Source organism: Babylonia areolata, chromosome 8 (genome assembly GCF_041734735.1).
Source record: "Babylonia areolata isolate BAREFJ2019XMU chromosome 8, ASM4173473v1, whole genome shotgun sequence".
Classification (NCBI taxonomy): domain Eukaryota; kingdom Metazoa; phylum Mollusca; class Gastropoda; order Neogastropoda; family Buccinidae; genus Babylonia; species Babylonia areolata.
This window is the reverse complement of record NC_134883.1, coordinates 9,295,310-9,315,309: the sequence shown is the minus strand read 5'-3', so window position 1 is coordinate 9,315,309 and position 20,000 is coordinate 9,295,310. Positions and strand designations below refer to the sequence as shown.

Genomic DNA, 20,000 nt, shown 5'->3' with positions numbered 1-20,000 from the left:
GTCACATGCTTAAATGATTATTATATGGATTATATATACTTTTGTTTCCTGTGTACTTTCCAAACCTTGGAGACGAACGACTAAAGAGACACAGTACCCCACCGCCACATGGACTTTTTAAGCTTATGACAGAGCACCAAAGTGTCGCTCATCCCTTAGGAGTTTATTTTGCTTCATTCATGTTTTCCCTTTCTGTTCCATTTTATCTGTTGTGCACCGTTTTTTGTTCTGATTTGTACCTACTATGTCACTAGAGCTTTACAGCTAATTACATTAAACATTTCAGTGTTCAGTGCTCTCTCTCTGTCATTACTTTTCTGTGTTAATTTCACTTGAATCATTCATGTGTAGCATTCATGCTAGGGTTTTGTTGTTGTTTTTCCCTTGGTGTGTGTGTGTGTGTGTGTGTGTGTGTGTGTGTTACTCGCTTCCGTTCCGTACAGATGTGAGCGATGTTGTGTCTCTCAGTTTGACGCTGTGTTATACTCGTACATTATACATGTATTAAGTATTAAGTATACCTACATTTACATTCGTACATGTTTGTGTGTCTCTTAGAACAACGGCAGATGTGTAAGTCGGCCAAAGTGCTAATATCTTCACCGTTGGAAAATAAAGATTCATTCATTCATTCATTCATTCATTCCCTCTGTGTCTCTGTCTGTGTCTCTGTCTGTCTGTCTGTCTCCCTTCCCCTGACGTTATACATTATGATTTAACGACAGTATTATTGACTGTGTGTGTGCTTGCTGTCCTCAGATGCACTCCACGTGTGCTTGCTAGGCTGTTTTGGCTGCTTTCCGTGTTGTGTGTACACCGACGTAAGCCCCCATTCGTCTGTGATGTTATCTTAAATATTCGCTTTTTTTTGTGTGAGTGTGTGTGTGTGTATGTATGTGTGTGTGAGAGAGAGAGGTGGGGGAAAGAGAGTTGGAAAAGGCAGGTGTGTGGTGTGTGTGTGTGTATGTGAGTGAGAGAGAGAGAGTGTGTGTGTGTGTGTATGTGCGCGAATGTTCTTTAACAATATACGCTGGCACATGCTGTTTTCAAACAGGTGCTTATTTTGAAGGGCATGTGGGAGGAAATGTATTGCTGAGCTCTCGATGCTCACAGCGGAAGCTATGGGGTTGGTCGGTGGTGGGAATTAATCGCTCATGATCACATACTGCACTTAGCGCACTTGGAGTTAGCCAAGTGATCACACACACACACACACACACACACACCACAGAGAGAGACAGAGGGGCAGAGAGAGACACAGAAAAGGCCGTGTTTGACGCGAAGGCCAAATAGCACACTCAAGAGAGAGAACAAGAACAAGACTTGTTTTATTTGACAAAGGCTTATAGGGCCCATCTGTCAAAGGGTGGTGGTGGTGGGGGGGGGGGGACAAAAACCAAAGTGGACGTGAACATGCAATATCAAATACAATTTTTAGAGAGAGAGAGAGAGGATGGGGGGGGGGGGGGAGAGAGAAGTTTTACAGAAGACGAATATGGGTGTGGTTGTGTATTGGGGGACTCCGAAAGAGCGGCGTGGTAGTAAATGTCACCGAAACGGTGGATACTATTAGGGGGAGGGGGGGGAGAAAAGAAAGAAAGAAAGAAAGAAAGAAAGGAAAGAAAAAGAAAAAAAAATGGGGTGGGGGGTGGTGGTGGAGAGAATAGAAAGGGAACCTTCAGGGCCCAAACTCGTGACCTGTTGGTTACATTCCTTCATCGTCATCAGTGCCAGCATCCTACCACACCTGCCAGGTGCCTGCCAAACATTATTCCACCCCCCCCCCCCCACCCCCCCCTTCTTCCTCCTCACTCTCCACCATTCTTCCACCTGACCTGTCTGGCAGTATACCTCTGTATAGACAGGATCCGTCAGTCGTCTGTCTCCTCCATCCCTCAGAATATGTGCTGGATGTGTGTGTGTGAGGGGGGGAGGGGTCGATGGGGGTGGGTGGGTGGGGTGGAATAGAAGGTGGAAGCGATGCCTGAAGATGATTGGTTGGTTTGCACTCTGTCGCGACGCGTTGTGTAGATCCGCCTTTAGCTACGGAACGTCATAAGTACTCCACCAGACGAGCAAGCGATGGGGTGGTTGTTGCCAGGCCCGCAGGGAGAAAAGAAAAAGAAAAAAAGACTGGAGAGACTCGTGTCAGACATATCTTTGGGTGTTGATTATTTGTTTTTCTGTAAGTATGTATGTCGCTCTGTCCGTCTGTCTGTCTGTCTCTGTCTCTGTCTGTGTGTCTCTCTCTGTCTCTGTCTCCCTGTGTCTGTCTGTCTGTCTGTCTCTCTGTCTGTCTCTCTCTCGTATGCCTCTCTGTTCTCTGTTTTTCTCTTTCTCCCTCTCTGTTCCTTTCTCTCTCTTTCTTTGCCTCTCGCTCTATTTACCTGTCTCTCCCTATCGATGTTTCTCTCTGTCTCGGTCTGTTTGTGTGTTAATCTTATTGTCTTGTCTCCACTGTTGTCAGCACTGAAAATGGCAGACATCAGTCAGAAACAGGCATGCATATCTTTTCTCCTCTCCCTCCCCCATCTCTCTCCACCTCCTCCCTCTCTCTTTCCACCCCACTCCCTATCTCTTCCACCCTTTCTCTCCATCTCCCTCTGTCTCTTTCTCTCTCTCTATATATATATATCTTCTCTATCTCTTTCTCTATCCCTCTTTGTCTCTCCTATGCTCCCCCACTATGTCTTTTCCACCCTCTCACCCTCTCTGTCTTTCTTTCTCTCTGTCTCTGTCTGTTTCTGTCTCTGTCTGTCTGTCTGTCTGTCTCTCTCACACACACACACACACACACACACACACACACACACACACACACACACACATCGCAGAGAAAGAGACTGGCGGGTGGCTGGGGGTAGTGGTCAAGAAGCGTGTGCACTCATTTAGACTGGGTTCACACAGGAGCGGTGCTGTCGCCTTTGACCTCGAATCCGACAGCGAAGTGTTGACGGATCTGAGCGTGCATACATTCGATGAATAGAAAACCAGTCTCCTGCTCAACGAGGGAGGGGGAGTGTGGGGGGGGGGGGGGGGGAGAAGGAGGGAGGAGCGTCTTTGTCAATTTCCGGACACCGCAGATGAATGATCGTTCATTCCAGACAGGCTTTCCGTAGAAAACAGGTTTGGACAGATACTTAGAAGAAAGCAGTTCCGTGAGATTAGGCCATCCAGTACCAGTCAGCATCGTGTGTCAATATTTGTGGAATTGTGTGTAGGTGTTGGTGATCCAGAGTGACAACCGTCTGTCCTGACTACCCATTCTTTAGTATCTTCGTGGTTTTGTTTTCTTTCTCTTTTTTTTTCTCTTTCTTTTATATTATTGTTTTTTTTTCTTGTTGTTTATTTGAGTGGGTTTTTTTTTCCTTTTCTTTTTTAATCTAGACGAAAGCAGATACTTTTCTTTCACACAGCAATTCCCGTTTCTTTTCTTTTTTCTTTTGTTGTTGTTGTTGTTTATTTGGGTGTGTGTTTTTTTTCCTTTTTTTTTTTTTTTTATTTTTTTAATCTAGACGAAAGCAGATACTTTTCTTTTACACAGCAATTCCCGTCAGACATCGAACATGACATCATGATGGACAATGGTACGAACTGCGATTTGGGACAGCCTCCTTTCCTTTATGTCATGATGTCATTCAGAAGAAACAATCGCAAATAGCGCTATGTTAAAGTGAACTCTTTCCCTCCCTTCTCTCTCTCCTTACCTGCCTCCCTCTCTTTGTCTCTCTTCTGTCTCTTTCCCTCTTTCTCTCTTACCCCCCCCCCCCCCCCGTCTCTCTCTCTCTCCCCTTTTGTCTCATATCACATGGGTGAAAGAGAGAGATGAGTTGGACTATGGATGATTGTCAAAACCTGTCTACTCATCAAACTGAGTCACGCATCAACGAGACCAGCAGTGAAAAAGGTGAAAGGGAGAGGCTCTTGAATTTCCAGACAAATGAGCTTTTCCTCTTTGGGGAGAACCCCATAAATTTCCAGACTCACTACACGAGCTTTTCCTCATTAAGCAGAACCCTTTGGATTTCCAGACTCATTATACGAGTTTGTTTTTTTCCCTTATCAGTGAGATATCTTGAATTTCCAGACACCACAAATGAATGGTCGTTATTTCGAGAGAGAAAAAAAAGAAGAAAAAAAAAGAGAAAAGAAATTGGACAGAAAACAAAAATGTGGTTATGATAATAATTAGAAGTGAAGTTTTGGTTTTTTGTTTGTTTGTTGTTGGTTGTTTTTTTTTTCCTTTTCAGTGTCAGTTAGTGTCGCGTGTTATTAGACCATGTGTACAGTTCTGAGCATTGTTTGTAAGGCAAGGGAAAGAGGATCAGAGCAAGGACCGTCTCTTATGACTACCCATTCTTTAATGGCTTCTTGTTTCTCATAACATTAACGATGACAGTTTAAAAAAAAAAGTAATTACCGACTGTTTTGAATGGTTAACAATGATATTTTCTAATATAGTAATTACCAACAGTTTTGAATGGCTCAACAATTTAAAAAAATCGGGTGATATCCACTCTCTCTCTCTCTCTCTCTCTCTCTCTCTCTCTCTCTCTCTCTCTCTCTCCTCTCTCTCTCTCTCTCTCTCTCTCCTCTCTCTCTCTCCTCTCTCTCGTTCTCTCTCTTATCACGGAAATTGTAATGAATGTTTAAAAGTAATTAAAAATGAAATGAACAATATATGTTTAAGCAACCAATAAAAAAAAAGAAATATGATTATGATTAAATGAATATGTCCTTGAACAGGCAGCTCAGAATCACTGAATGGTTCTCGGGTTTTAAACATTTTGAACATCATTGGAAGATAATACATTTCAAGATTAGCCGTAACAGAAAAAAACAACAACAACAAAAAACGAATGACATATTTCTAGGTTGGTTGACCTGAAACTGTCAGCATCCCTGTAAAAGGTCAAAAGATCTCGACATGCCCATTCTGAATGTAACGATTTTTTTCCTGAGAGGTTAGGATTGATATGTGTTGTTGTTTTTTTCTTGGGTGGGCAGAGAGTTTTAGGGGAAGGGTCTATTTCTGCTTTAGAGGATCGACTTCGTGAAATTAAAGTGGCAAGAATTGTTCTTTTTTTTCCTCTCCACTCCAGATCTCGGAATTAATTTTTCTCGGGGTATTCTAACGGATTTTCTTCTTATTTTCCACCTCTTTTTCTTCTATCTCTGTCTCTCTGTCTCTCTCTGTCTCTCTCTCTCTATCTCTCGCTTCTTCTGTATATCTTTGTCTCTCCCACTCTGTCTTTCTCTCTCTCCTCCCTGGCCATGAGTTCTATTTAAAAAGTAGCATGGTTAGATTTGCAAGGCATCGCATTTATTACTGATTCCTCCCTTCTCCTGCACCCCCCACCATCCCCCCACCCTGTTTTAAAATTCTTTCGCTTCTCCTTTTTATTTTGTTTGGTTCATTTTGGAATGTTTTTTTTAGTTAGGGTGCCCTCTAATTAAAAAGTGTCGGAGGATTATGTGTAACCTGTTGTTAGTTTCAGATGCAGGAAAATCTCTCTCTCTCTCTCTCTCTCTCTCTCTCTCTCTCTCTCTCTCTCTCTCTCTCTCTCTTTTGTTGTTTTCTTGTTATTGTTTTTGTTGTTTGTTTTTTTTGTGTTTTTTTGTTTTTTGTTTGTTGTTTTGTTTTTTGTTTGTTTGTTTGTTGTTGTTTTTTTTGGGGGGTGCATGGTTTGATCTTTTTCCTTCATGATATGATGATGTTTGTATCATGATTATGTAGATGTACATGTTTATTATGTAGATGTTTAAATGTGAATGTGAATGTCATGTCTTTATTTCTTCATCTCTTTGCTACTTTGTGGATGTTTTGATTCATTTTCATTTTCCATTTGCCCTGAGGGCTGGATGAAAAAAAGCACATGTATGCTTATTCCACTTCCCTCAATAAAAAACTTCGTTCGTTCGTTCGTTCGTTCTCTCTCTCTCTCTCTCTCTCTCTCTCTCTCTCTCTCTCTCTCTCTCTCTCTCTCTCCCCCCTCCCTCTCTCTCTCTCTCTCTTTCACTCTTTCACACGCACAGACGTGCTATAAGAGGTGTGAACATGCCTTCCGTTTTAGAGAGAAAGCAATGCAAGTTTAATGGGTTTTTCGTGTTTAATTCAAAATGCGTGGTCAAGCAAGTATCCCTCCTTCTAAGCATATTTAATCATATTTTTCGTATCAGTATGCTTATGTGTACGTGTTGTCATATGGAAACAGCTAGTGGCTTTTACATGAAATGTTTTCGGTTGCTTGTTTTTCACACTGTTTCTTTTGCACACATGTCTGTGTGTTTGTGGGCGCGTTTTTGTGTGTATGGATAGACAGAAAAAAAGAGACAGGGTGAGACTGACAGACATACAGACAGGTAGAAAGAGAGAGAGACAGAGAGATGTATTTCTGGAAAGAAAAACACTTCCCTTTTGGACAACCGCACACGCTTCCCCATCCCTCTTAGTATTACACACGAGCATGCAAAACAGTCAGACTGGTCTTCTATGTCTGTTGAGTCTCATTTGTTTTGTCAGTGTTTGTTGAAATGACACCCCACCCCCACCCCATCCCCCCAAAAAAGAGAAAATAAAGAAGGAAAAAAAAACACATCCGTTTTCCATGCACTAAACAGCTTCTCAATCCATTGACAGAGATGGTAAATCCAAATGGTCCATCGCATTTCTCTATCTCACACACACACACACACACACACACACACTATATATATATATATATATATATACGGACTGTTACAATGTAAGAATGGCCTGCAAGTAGTAAAGATCATCTCATGCTGGATTGTCGTAGATCACTAGCATAGTTTGCTCAGAAATATTGCCATCGAAAACCTTTATGGTTTGGACACTGTCGGTACAACGGATAGAGTACGGGCATGGTCATCGATCGTTTCTCAGTTTGGTCAGGGAATATGGCCAGTGAGGACTTTAGTGGCTCCCACACTGTCTTTACCACGGACAAGAGTACAGGCGTTGTCGTAGAACATTGTTTTAGCTTGCTCAGGGAATATCGCCGGTGAAGAGAAGACTTTTGTGGTTCGCACACTGTCCTTACAACGGACTAAGAGTTCAGGCATTGTAGATCGTTGCTTTAGCTTGCTCAGGGAATATCGCCGGTGAAGAGAAGACTTTTGCGTTTCGCACACTTCCTTTACAACGGACAGACTACAGGCAGTGTCGTATATCATCGCTTTAGCTTGCTCGGGGAATATCGCCTGTGAAGTCCCCAGTGCGCTGTATACACAGTCTGAAGAGTTTCGAGTCCGGATGTCGTCGCGTTTCACTCAGAATATCTACCACCACCACCCCCCCCCCCCCCTCCCTCACCCCCGCTAGCGTTCTTTCACCAGGATCAGCATACCACCTCCACTACCAACGCCATCGCCACCCGTTACAGACACCTCCGTCCCCACCCCACCCCAATTTCTACCCTGCCCTCTCAGTTCTCCCCAATCTGCCGTCAAGCACACACACACACACACACACACACACACACACACACACACACACACACACACACACACACACACACACACACACACAGAGAAACCCCCGCTGCATGCTGCATGCATCCTGTTGGCAGCGCTCCCAGCCTGTCGTTGTTCGCTTTGTTCCATGAAGATGAACTCAGTGGTGATGTCCGCCAGGTATTTCCCACCCCCGTTACGTCTCCACGTAGCTTGGTAACTTGTGCTGCGGTACCCTTGTGGCACGTTTTTGCCCCCGTTGAACACATTCTTTTCTTCTTCTTTTTCTTTCTGCCTTTTTTCTTTCTTTTTTTTTCCAGGATGTATCCCATGCGATTTTGATTGGATGACAAATGCCGCGCTTATTCTTGTTCCAGAAGAATGATTACCCATCAACCCTTCCCACTCCAAAACTCCAAACTTATCTCTTGACTGGAACGTGTGTTTCGTGGTGGTTGTGGTTGAGGTGGCCCGGGGGAGGGGGGGGCGGGGTGGGGGGGGGGTCCCGGGTGTGTGCTGCCTGGGTGGTAGTGCCACTGAAACGGCGCGGACGATGGTTAGAAAAAAAAGAAAAAGAAAAGAAAAAGTGTGAAAATGCGGAGGGGAAGCGACTGCAACACATACACAACACATTTTCGGTGACCATGTTACGGCAACACCACCCGCCAGAGAGGGAAAACCCAAGCTACTGTTTAGTTGAGTGGGGAGGTGGGTGAGGGGGGGACGGAGAGGGGGGGGGAGGTGGGTGAGGAACATACTGGAGGGCCCCCTGCTTCCTGCTTGTCGGTGCGTGTGGAGTGATGGATGCCCTGTGGGTGTATTGATCCGGGTCCAGGGCTGGTAAGGCCAGATGTCTTGGGAGGAGGAAGCGCTCGTGGCGGCAGTGTCGTCTGTCTTTTATGTTTGATGCCAGCCTGCCCACCGTTCACGTGTCGCGCGAGAGACAACCCCCTCCCCCCCCCCCCCCCCCCCCCTTTTTTTTTTCTTTGAAAAAAAATATATTATCCCGCCCACCAAGATGGAAAAAAAAGTGTCCGATGCCATCTCAGCTGGCGATCGCTTTGACGGCTTTTCAGGGATTAAGGAAGGGAGAGAGAGAGAGAGAGGAGGGGGGTGGGGTGGAGTGGGGGGGATACGGGATTGTGACTGATGAGACAGTTGGGATAAAAAAAAAAAGAAAAAAGTTTTATGACGATGATATATGTTTGAGGTTGAGGGGGGGGGGGGGGGGGGGGAGGCGGTACGACATCAAATCGTCGTTTGTATTGGTATTAGGCCTTTCTCAGAGATGTCGAAAACAAAACAAAAACGAACAGAGGTATGTCACATATAGGGTTATCGAAGCGTTGGATTCGGAGCAGAGTGCTCTTGCTTAACTTAGCTGCACGGCGTTGGTTAATTAAAAAAAAAAAGTTACCCCATCCATCCAAAAAGCGACCGAACTGCCCGAATGACAAAAGCAAGGCATTGACCCTTTGTGCAGCTGGTGTGTGACTGAGGCACAGACAAAAGATCTGTTTTCTTTCTAAGTCCGTGCGCTGGGGACACAGGGCAAAAACAACAATGTTTGGCGGGTTGTCCATGTATCTCCATATTTCACGACGTGGGATTTATCTTCAATGATTCACGAGTACCCATCTCGATATCACCCCCCACCCCAACCCCTTCTGCGTGTTGATGTGAAAGCTACTGTTCCCTATCTTTCCATGCTTCTGGCGTCATAAGATCTTACTGGTTATCTGCAAGATTATCCACATTGGGTTTTTGTTGTTGTTGTTGTTGTTGTTTTTTATCTGTTTATTTGTGTGTGTGTTTGTTTTGTCGGAAGCGGAGGGGGCAATATTCTTTTCTGTTATAGATGCATAGCCTGTACAATATATTATGGAACTGCATGAATTGTAGCATGCGTAGGACCCTTCAGCAAAGACCAATTGAATTTCCGTTGATTTTCTCTTCTTCACCCTCAAATATGCATGACCACACACACTTGCACATATATGTATTATTGTATTTCCCCTGCACGTTTTTTAAATGAGAATGGACCCGTACTCGATTCAGCGCATTTCCTCAAAACAGAGCTCAAATTATGTATTATATCATTATTATTATTGTTTCTGAATCTCTCCCTTCCTCCCCCCCCTCTATTTCCCCTTCCGCCCTCAACCCCCCCCCCCCCCACCCACCCACCCACCTCCGCCACCCCCACACCCCTCTCTCTCTCTCAGTCCTGTCCTCTACTCACTGTCTTAGTGACTTTTCTCAGCTGTTGTCTCTCTTCCAGGTTGCTGGCCATTTGCGTCCCATGCTCTCTGTGTGAAACAACCGGACTCACCGACCCGTTTTGTCCCCCCCCCCCCCCCCCCCCCCCTTTCCCGCTGCGCTATAATTTCCCGTTCCGTTGCTTCCCTTGTCTGTTTGTTTGTATTCATTCCTCCCATCCTCGCTTTCTCATCTGTGTTGGGGTATTTGAGTTTACAGCTCCGATTTCCGCCCTTCAGCGTTGACATTTCCTGGACAGAAAGGGATAGCAATTAGCGAGGTTGTCTTGTTTTGTTTTGTGTGTGTGTGTGTGTGTTTTGTGTTTTTTTGTCATCGTGAAAACACGCCTCTGGCGTTTTGTTCAGGCTCGACGTGGGGTGAAATGTGACAGAGATTGCATGCTGTGTGGCTGGTTTTCTTCTTTTTTTTTTCTTCTTTTTTTTAATCTCTTAACTCACTCAGTACGGCCAGTCCTCTCTTCTCCTCTACACAGACCCCTCGGATGTCCAGTGGGTGTCTGAATGACTGAATGACCCAACCTTTAGCTTCCGTCGTCAGAATTGTGGTATTCTTTGTCAACATTCACCTCTTCAGTATAAGAGCCTTCCGCTTGCAATAGTTTGATGATGGTAATTGGGGTGAAACGCTGTTAACGTCGTCTCTTTCGCCGTTCGTATGGAGAGAGTTAAAACTTGTTAAATATAGCAAGGGAGTTAGGAGGGATGGGGGAGGGGTAGGAGGTGGGGGGTGGGGGTGGGTAAGGAGGAAGATTTGAGAAATGGTGTGTGTGTGTGTGTGTGTGTGTTGCTCTCTCTCTGTCTCTCTCTCTCTCTCTCTCTCTCTCTCTGTATAGTTTCAAAGGTACAATGAGAATGATCTTCCTTTGGGGCTGATCCAGTGATAGCGACTGGTGATGACTTCCATTTTGGTCTTTCAATAAAATCAAATTTTCCGCTCTGTGACATGGATATATTTCAAAGGAGGTCAGTCTCACATGTGAAGACAGTGTGTAGATTTAACCATCATCATCATCATCACCATCATCATCATCGTTGTCGTCGTCATCATCATTATCATCACCCTCATTTTAAAAGGAAAGTATTTGATTTTGCGAGATATTTGCATGCATCCAAATCAAAGTTATTTGTAAAAGTGTTGTTGTTGTTGTTTTGTTTTGTTTGTTTTTTTCTTCAGAATTGGTCTTCATTTGCTGCATCGCTTTCCTTGTATTTACTGTGGGAGTGAACCTTCTATTTTGTTGTTGTATCTTTTAAAAGGGCTGCTTTTAAGTTTACAATTTTGGAATACGTTTATTTGTTATGTCCGATTTGCATAGCTATATGATAAGGACAAACATACAGATGAAATTGCTACTGCAGCATTTCGACTTTTGGAAGACAGCAGTCCTTAGCATTGCAGTTGGCCCTTAGGGATGTTTTCTGAGACCAGTGATTTTAGAAGGGTAATGCATGCACACACACAAACACACACACACGCACGCACACACACACACACACCTGCACGCACGCACGCACGCACACACACACACACACACACACACACACACACACACACACACACACACACACACACACACACACAACCTCTGCAAGCACGCACGTACGCACACACACACGCACACACACACACACACACACACACACACACACACACACACACACACACACACACACACACACACACATACGCACACACACACACGTGCGCACGCACGCACGCAACCAAGCAAGCACACACACAGTCATTGTTTTGCAAATGCATCATAATTAAAAAGATGAATAAACTAGAATATGTATATAGACAAACAGACAGATAGAGAGATTGATGGGCAGACAGATAGATAGATAGATAGATAGATAGATAGATATACAGACAGATAGATAGATAGAAGTTGGTAGATGGATATACAGATATGTAGACATGACAGATGAAATAATGCATAAAAATAACTAGCTTAATTAATTGATTAATTAAAAATCGGTGTATATGTTATGATCATTTTCACTTTGTGGTTGATGAAATAAGTTGTAACAGCATAATCCTGTCGTTAGTGCACGTGAAACCTGTGCGTTTGCTGCTGACTTAATGTGCTGCGTTTGTGTGTGTGTGTGTTGCAGAAACAGCAGTGGTGACCCAGGTAAGCCCACATCCACCCTTTTGCCCCTCATCTGTCCTATCTCTCTCTCTGTCTGTCTGTCTGTCTGCTGTCTCTCTCTCCCTCTCTGTCTGCTTTCTCGGTCTCTGTCTCTCTCCCTCTCTCTCTCTCTCTCTCTCTCTCGCTCTCTGCCTCAGTCTGTGACTCTCATGGATAAAATCAAAAGCCGGAAAAATCTGGAAAATGGAAAAAGTGCCGGGTGAGATAAAAATAATCGGCAAGATACGAAAAAAAAGCAAAAAAACCCAAAACAAAACAAAAAAACCCCGCTTAGCTATTTTTCTTTATTTTCTCCTATTATTGTTTAACAGATTGTTTGAGAAAAGAATTATTTTCCACAGAGTGGTGTAAGTCCATTATTGTACCAATTCTTGAGAGGGAACACGAATAATCCAGACAGCTGTAGGGCTGTAGCTAAAAGAAGCACAGTAAGCAAAGTATGCACTAAACTTTGAATAGAAGGCTTGCTCAATAGGCAGAAAGGGAGGGGGAATTTTCAAGAACTAGCAGGGTTTAGTACGGTAGATAATACTTTTTACTTTATATGCTTCAGTTCGAAAACCTCTTTATAAGAATACTAAGTTACATGTTGCTTTAGTAGACTTCAGAAAGGCGTTTGACTCTGTGAATTGAAATGGGTTTTTTTTGCATGTTTTGAGAAAAACTGGTAATGATAGAAAATTTACATGACACTTCGAGGTGTATATGAGTAAGACCTGGCATGTATGCATGAAAAGTAGTTTATTCAGACTTTTTTTAACAGTCCCCGTGGTGTACAGCAAGGGATGCCAATCAATTCCTCAGATGTTTCCGTTCTATGTTAAAATTAGCCATTGAAATGTCAAGGAAAGGTAGGCATGGTATACAATTAATCCCGGTGCTGTTGAAATATCCAAGTTGATGTTTGCTGTTGATGTTATTTAGCTCTGTAGGCTTACAGAATCAACTCAGTGTATTGAAAAACGAAACCGACCAGTAGCAATAACTGATAATTTGGAAAACAAAAGTAACAAGTGTTGTTGTTTTTCATAACGGAGGTCATTTATCATAATGGGAAAGATGGTTGTATGGTAATGTGGAAATACGGGTTACAAACGCCTATAAATATTTAGGAATTGTCTTTGCGATAAGGTTGAGCTTAAAAAACAGGATGGTTAGAAATAAGTAGGAAAGGGGAAGAAGGAGTAACAGAAATTTTAGAATATATCAAGAAACTGAAAACAGCTTACCCATCTTTATTTTTGAAGTTGTTCGATGCACACATAGAGCCAATCCAACTTATACAGCAGAAGAATTGAGTCCTGGAGTAAATCTTGAAATGAAAAAAAAAAACACACCCCAGCAACAAATAGACTTTTATTAATGTTCCAATGCACTCATCTAACACGATGGCTTACGGTAACTCTGGAAGATGTCCTTTGTATGTTCGAGCCCACTTCAAGCAGACTGTGCAGACAGGCATATTATACATTACTTCAGCAGGTTGGGTTAGGAAGTTGTAATGGGATTAATAAAGTCAATCAAGTTCTTGTGGTAAATAGATATGGTTTTGTACGGTTAGTCAGGGAGTAGGATTGAAAGAGGTTTTATATGAGACTTTAAAGATCGTTGCGTGTCTCGTTATAGACATAAATGGCATCCGGAGATGGGTGATTATATGAAGAATTCTTGGTTCCATTCTTTCAAAGGTATTTTACAACCGGAGATATTCCAAGTAATAGTTACCAGCAAATGGTACATAGAGATGCTAGCAAGATTTAGAAATAGATCATTAGGTTTTGAAAGCTAACAAAAGATGGTTTGACCTGGAACCTTTAATGGATGATTTACTTTTATGTAATGTATGGATTGTGTGAGAGAAGATGAAGATCATTTCTTATCCCATTGTTATGCGTACGAAAATATTGGGGCTTAGAGTAGACTTAACTTTTCTTTGTTACTGATGAGAGACAGCAAGACGTGTATAGTTTGTTATCCTCTGATAATGATGAAACAAAAATCATTCTCGCCAGATATGTTGCAGAAACTGTTAATATCAGGAAAAGGAAAATGGCTGGTCATAATACGTAATCATCACGATTTCTGTGAATGATAGGTTGCATCTGTATATGCTTGATGGTCTCATTGAATGAACATTTTTGTTTGATTGTTTATTTGTTTGCTAATGAAGAGTTAGACGTCGATGACGGAGATGGTAGGGTGCAGTTGATGACAGTGAATGTGATTGTTATTTTTTTGTATGTTTGTGTTTATGCGTGCATAGGTGTGCGTATGTGTTGAGGGTAGCTGTTAGGTACCTAATTATGTATGCTAAAATGTATGTATGCATTGTGTGTGTGTGTGTGTCTGTCTGTCTGTCTGTCTGTCTGACCCTCTGTGTGTGTGTGTGTGTGTGTGTGTGTGTTTAGTCACATTTTGGTGTGTGTGTAACTTTGAGGAATTGTGTTATGTAAATAAAAGTGTTTTTGTTCAGCACCTAGAGCAGATTTCTGGATACTGTGCTATATAAGTATCCATCATTATTATTATTATGATTCTTGCACATGTGTACGATTGACAAACCTGATTTCTTAACTCTTTTTGTTGTTGTTGTTGTTGACAGTTTTGCTTTATTGACTGTTCGTTGTCTCCCTTCTAATATACACTTGACGCTGTAACTGAGAATTGTACCCCCATTACATAAAGGCCGAAGTCACGCCATTGTCAGTAAAATCTGTCTGTAGCGCCTCTGTGACTGACTCTCTCTCTCTCTCTCTCTCTCTCTCTCTCTTTCTTTCTACCTCTCTGGATCAATATTTCAAACAGAAATATATCACGTCGTAACAAACTAATAAAATCTGCTTTGCGAGGCTCAGATTGAGAGCACTTGGACTGAATGCCAACAGAAGATGGTTCGATTCAGACGTAGCAACACCCCCCTTGCCCAATGTGTGGCGAAAGCCCAGAATATGAAAACCATTTCATATTTAACTGCAAAAGATACGAAGAATTGCGAAAAAAACCGTACCCTTTTCAATACAGCTCCAGCGCAGGGAAAAGATTTGTTCGGCATACTGATGACAGAAAATGAAGATATGATACTCTCTCTAGCAAAATATGTATCCGAGGCAGTAAATATACGTAAAACGTCTACTATCGGCCTAAATATTCATTGATCAATTAAAAACTTAGTATGGGTTCTATGACGGGAAAACAAAAGGCATAGACAAATCTAAATGAGCGGCGTGGGAGTAATGCCACTGAAATGGCGCAGATGATGGGGCAGCAGAAAAAAAAGGCATAGACAAAAAGGAAGGGTTACATTTGGATGGTCAATTTCGACAGTGTGTTTTTATGATGTGTTCGTATTGATTTGACGTGTTTCGATGTTCCAGGTTTAAATGATTATTAAATGTTTTATATGTACTTTGTTATGTGTTCGTATTAATATGATGTGTGTCGATGTCACATGCTTAAATCATTATTACACGGATTATATGTACTTTGCTTCCTGGGTACTGTCCAAACCTTGGAGACGAACGACTGGGGAGAAAAAGGCACATTACCCACCTGCCACATGGACTTTTTAACTCACTCAGTACGGCCAGTCCTCTCTTCTCCTCAACACAGATCCTTCGGATGTCCAGTGGGTGTTTGAATGACCCAACCTTTAACTTCAGTCGTCAGAATTGTGGTATTCTTTGTCAACATTCACCTCTTCAGTATAAGAGCCTTCCGCTTGCAGTATTTTCATGCTGGTAATTGGGGTGAAACGCTGTTAACGTCGTCTCTTTCGCCGTTCGTATGGAGAGAGTTAAGCAAATGACAAAGTACCAAAGTGCCGCTTATCCCTTAGTAGTTTAGTTTGCTTTGATTATATTTTTCCTTTCTGTTCCGTTTTATTTGTTTTGCACCAGTTTTGTTCTGATTGGAACCTGCTATGTCACAGCTAATGACATTAAACATTTCAGTGTTCAGTGTTAAAGTGTTCTCTCTCTCTCTCTGGATCTCCGTGTTTCCATCTGTCATTCTCTTCCCTAACACTCTGACCTTTTCCACATGTCGGGGGTACAGGCGATGCGATAAAACCGGGGCGTTAATCTGTGGACCTTTTACCTATAACAGCCCGGCGCTTCAGTCACCCGCCCAAAGATCGGGGGTGGCCCTGTTTAGGTAAGAAAGAAAAGGAGAAAGAGAAAGAAAGAAAGAAGGATGCCCCGCTCAGAAAAGAAATAAAGGAAAAGTAAAGAAGGAAAAAAATAATAACAGGGTCAGCCCGTGAACGGATAGAAAGAAAAAAAAAAGAAAGTCAACCTCTCAACTGAAATAGATTGAGAAAGAAATCTGGCCCATGAACGGATTGCTTCTTCAATGGAGAAAGAAAAAAAGGGGAAGAAAGAAAGAAAGAAAATTCAACCAATGAACCATTCAGTAAAGACTGAAAGAAAGAAAGAGGAAAATTTAGAAAAAGAAAGAAAGGAACCACTTTTAAAATGAAGGAGGAAAAATTGATGACGTCAGTACTAGTAAAACCGGTGTAAAAGAGAATTGCTTCCTCCCTTTAAAAATGTCAGGGGTCCTGTTGAACATTTCTGGCTGTCACGGCCAGGGGTCTTTTTACTGTCTAACTGGTTGAGATGGTCTGTGGCCTGGTGTGTGTGTGTGTGTGTGTGCGGGGTGTGTGTGCGGGTGTGTGTGTGTGTGTGTGTGTGTGTGTGTGTGTGTGTGTGTGTGCGGTGTGTGTGTGTGTGTGTGTGTGTGTACACTTCCGAGCTGTGTTCTTTCAGTTTGTCTTTTTCCCTCCCTCCATCCCCCCTCCCTCCCTCCCTCCCATGGTACCTTTCTGACCTTTTCCCGCAGATTTAGACTACCGACAGTAAAACCAGGCAGGCCGTTAAATTTTGTACCCGCAATAAACTGGGATATCACTTAGTGAAGGATGTGCACAGTGTTCGTTCGTCTGACAGTTGATGGTCACTGTACCGTACTCAAAGAACAATCGATAGGTCGGGTAATGAAAACAAATCTGCTGACTTCAGTACCGGGAAAAGTGGATTGCTTCCTCCTGTAGACATTGTCAAGGGTTATGGTAGACTCAGACAGACTGGTATATAGCTGGCTGGGGTTTTCTGTTGTATGGGGGGTGGGGGATGCACGTGTGTGTGTGTGTGTGTGTGTGTGTGTGAGAGAGAGAGAGAGAGAGAGAGAGAGAGAGAGAGAGAGAGAATTAACATGAGTTAAGAAACATCACTTTATATTTTCACTTGAACCCACTATCTGTGTCTTGAATTATATGTCTTTTTTTATGTCTCTTTCAATGAAATAACATATAATGAAATTCTTATATCACGAAAGTTAGATTTGTTGAGATGAAATGGGTTAGTTCAGCCAGAAAAATTCCCAACTGAAGATGCTGCAGCGAAAGACCGTTATTACTTCCTGCATCCTGCCTTGACTTGACCACTGCAATTCTCTTCTCGCCGACTGTCCTGATTCTACCCTTCAACCGCTGGCAGAAAGTTCCAAATTGAGCAGCAAGAACTATCTTCAGAGCACGGGACAGTGAACCTTGCACTCCACTTCTGTTAAAAAAATAAATAGATAAATAAATAAGGCTCCCTGTCTCTCAGAAAGAAAGAAAGAAAAAAACACAAACATTCGTTGCAACATTTTTTGTAGATATGACAGTGTTTTTTTGTTGGTTTTTTTTTTTTTTTGGGGGGGGGGGGTGTTGTTGTTGTTGTTTGTTGGTTGGTTTTTGTTTGTTTGTGTGTTTGTTTTTTGTTTAGATGTGACAGTTTTGTGTTGACGCGGTTCAGCATTTGTATGGTTTGACAGTCCTGTGCGGTCGACTGGACTATAAACAACAAGAACAAGACCCTCCTCCTCCTCGTCGTCCTCCTCCTCCTCGTCGTCGTCGTCGTCCTCCTCCTCCTCCTTCTTCTTCTTCTTCTTTTTCTAATATCATTTGTAGTTGTTGTCGTTAAAGTTGCTGTTGCTGCTATGTCGATGCCTGTCAGTCTCATTATTTGTAATCATCTGATGATTTCTCGTCCAATGATGACGTGAACATTAACAGACACTGCTAAATGAGCGAGCAAGAAGAACTAACCCCCCCCCCCCCACCCCCACGCCCCCCCTCCCCCGATGTCAGGCACCAGTCTTGTCGTTGTTCCCAGGGAAGACGCCAGAGGGGGGTCCAGTTCCAGCACACCCTGGGATGCAGTCCGGAGACGGCAAGCCTGACCAGGCAGCAGCAGACCCCGGTGATGCGGTGGGTATCACGTGTATGCAAATTACCGTCTCCACCCCGGGTGGGCCGGTAGACGGGGAAACGATGACGGACTTCAATAAATTTATTGGTGACTGACTGAGAGGAGGGTGCTTTAAAAAAAAGGAGGGGAGGGGAAAAGAGAGGGTGGGCAGTTTAGGGGTGAGGGGGGGTGGGGGGGGGGGGGGGGGGGGTGAGGAAGGGCAGATAGCAGTGACACAGCAGCTCCAAGATCCCAGGGCACAGATGAGATAGATACAATAACCCACACCCACCCATAAAACCTGTCGTCTACATGATTGATGATTACCTGTCTCACCTGTTGAAAAGACGGTGAACGACCCAGTCGCATTACCCTCAGCTGTTGCCAGTCTCATGAAATTGCTCCACATGGCGTTTCTGGGTTTTTTAATTTAAAATATATATATATATATATATTATTTTATTTTTTGCAGCCCTGTAATAAAACTGTTCCGAACAACAACAACAACAGCAAAACCACTGATATTCTAAACGACATGGTAATTGGTTGTTGTCGCCTACTTAGGGAGGAATCCCGAAACAGTTAAACAGGCAATTTTCTGACCTACACACACACACACACACACACACACACACACACACACACACACACACACACACACAGAGAGAGACTCAGTAACTTGACATTGGTGTATAAGGGGTGGGTTAATCCTGACGACCTCACTCCTCGGCAAGGAAACGCAAACGACAACAACAACAACAACAACAAGAAGCAAACAGCTGATGGAAACGAACTCCCATTTGAGGCAGGGATTGAAAGCTTGATGATGAAGCCTGTGGCCTCCACTCCCAGCCATCTCTTTGATCACACGGCAGAGGGACAACTTGACCCCAAAGAGTTAATGTTGAAAAGTCTTGATGTCCATCATGGCCTTTAAGAGGGAACGCTAATAGGTTCCAAAATGTCCAATATCAGCCTGACCTTATCAGCGAACGCTAATTGTTCTTTAATGACTAATCTTCCCCAAGCTTTCTTCGTCTTCTTCTTCCGCGTTCACCAGCCGCCGCAAGGGGTCTTTTACGTGCGCAAACCGTTTGTGCACCAAGAGTCTAATCCGAGGGTTATGATAAACTCGAGGAATGTTGCGATTGGCTATTCTCTCATTTATTTATTTTGATTTTATTTATTTTATAAATATATATTTTTTGAGGGGGTTGTTCGATATTTTTGATTGGAATTATGTGGTGTAAATATTACCGTCTCTCTCTCTCTCTCTCTCTCTCTCTTTAGTATTATTATTATTATTATTATATTAACATTTCTGATTAAACTTCTTTTTCTTTTTTTTTCTTTTTTTTAATGAGAAATGATTTATTGTTTGCTTCAATATCACGTGTAGCTGTTGATGTTGAAACTAGATTTTTGTTCTGGATGTGTTATTATTTTCCTGTCGCGAAGTTAGAGAAGACAAGAGACGGACAGGAACAGATAGAGACGGAGACAGGTACAGGGAGGGAGTAGAGACTGATGATGAGCAGAAAGAAAAACAAAATAAAACGGACTAAAGCCTAAATCAGATATTGTGGAAGGACGGGTTCGTGGGCGAACGATTATCGGTTTTGGAGGACGTTGATAAATTATCAGAAGTTCAGTGAGCAGTACCTTCTTCTTCGTTCGTGGGCTGCAACTTCCACGTTCACTCGTATGTACACGAGTGGCTTTACGTGGATGACCGTTTTTTACCCCGCCATGTAGGCAGCCAAACTCTGTTTTCGGGGTGGAGGGGGGAGGGTGCATGCTGGATAAGTTCTTGTTTCCATAACCCACCGAACGCTGACATGGATTACAGGATCTTTAAC

At 43.0% G+C, this 20,000-nt stretch overlaps 1 protein-coding gene across 1 annotated transcript in view; it reads left to right on the top strand.

The window, feature by feature from the left end:
• Positions 1–20,000, top strand: part of LOC143284519 (protein deacetylase HDAC6-like) — a 302,600-nt gene that overhangs the window by 243,509 nt on the left and 39,091 nt on the right. The window contains exons 32-33 of the mRNA XM_076591227.1: positions 11,871–11,890; positions 18,067–18,161. Coding sequence (XP_076447342.1) covers positions 11,871–11,890; positions 18,067–18,161 — 115 coding nt within the window. The remainder of the gene's footprint in view (positions 1–11,870; positions 11,891–18,066; positions 18,162–20,000) is intronic.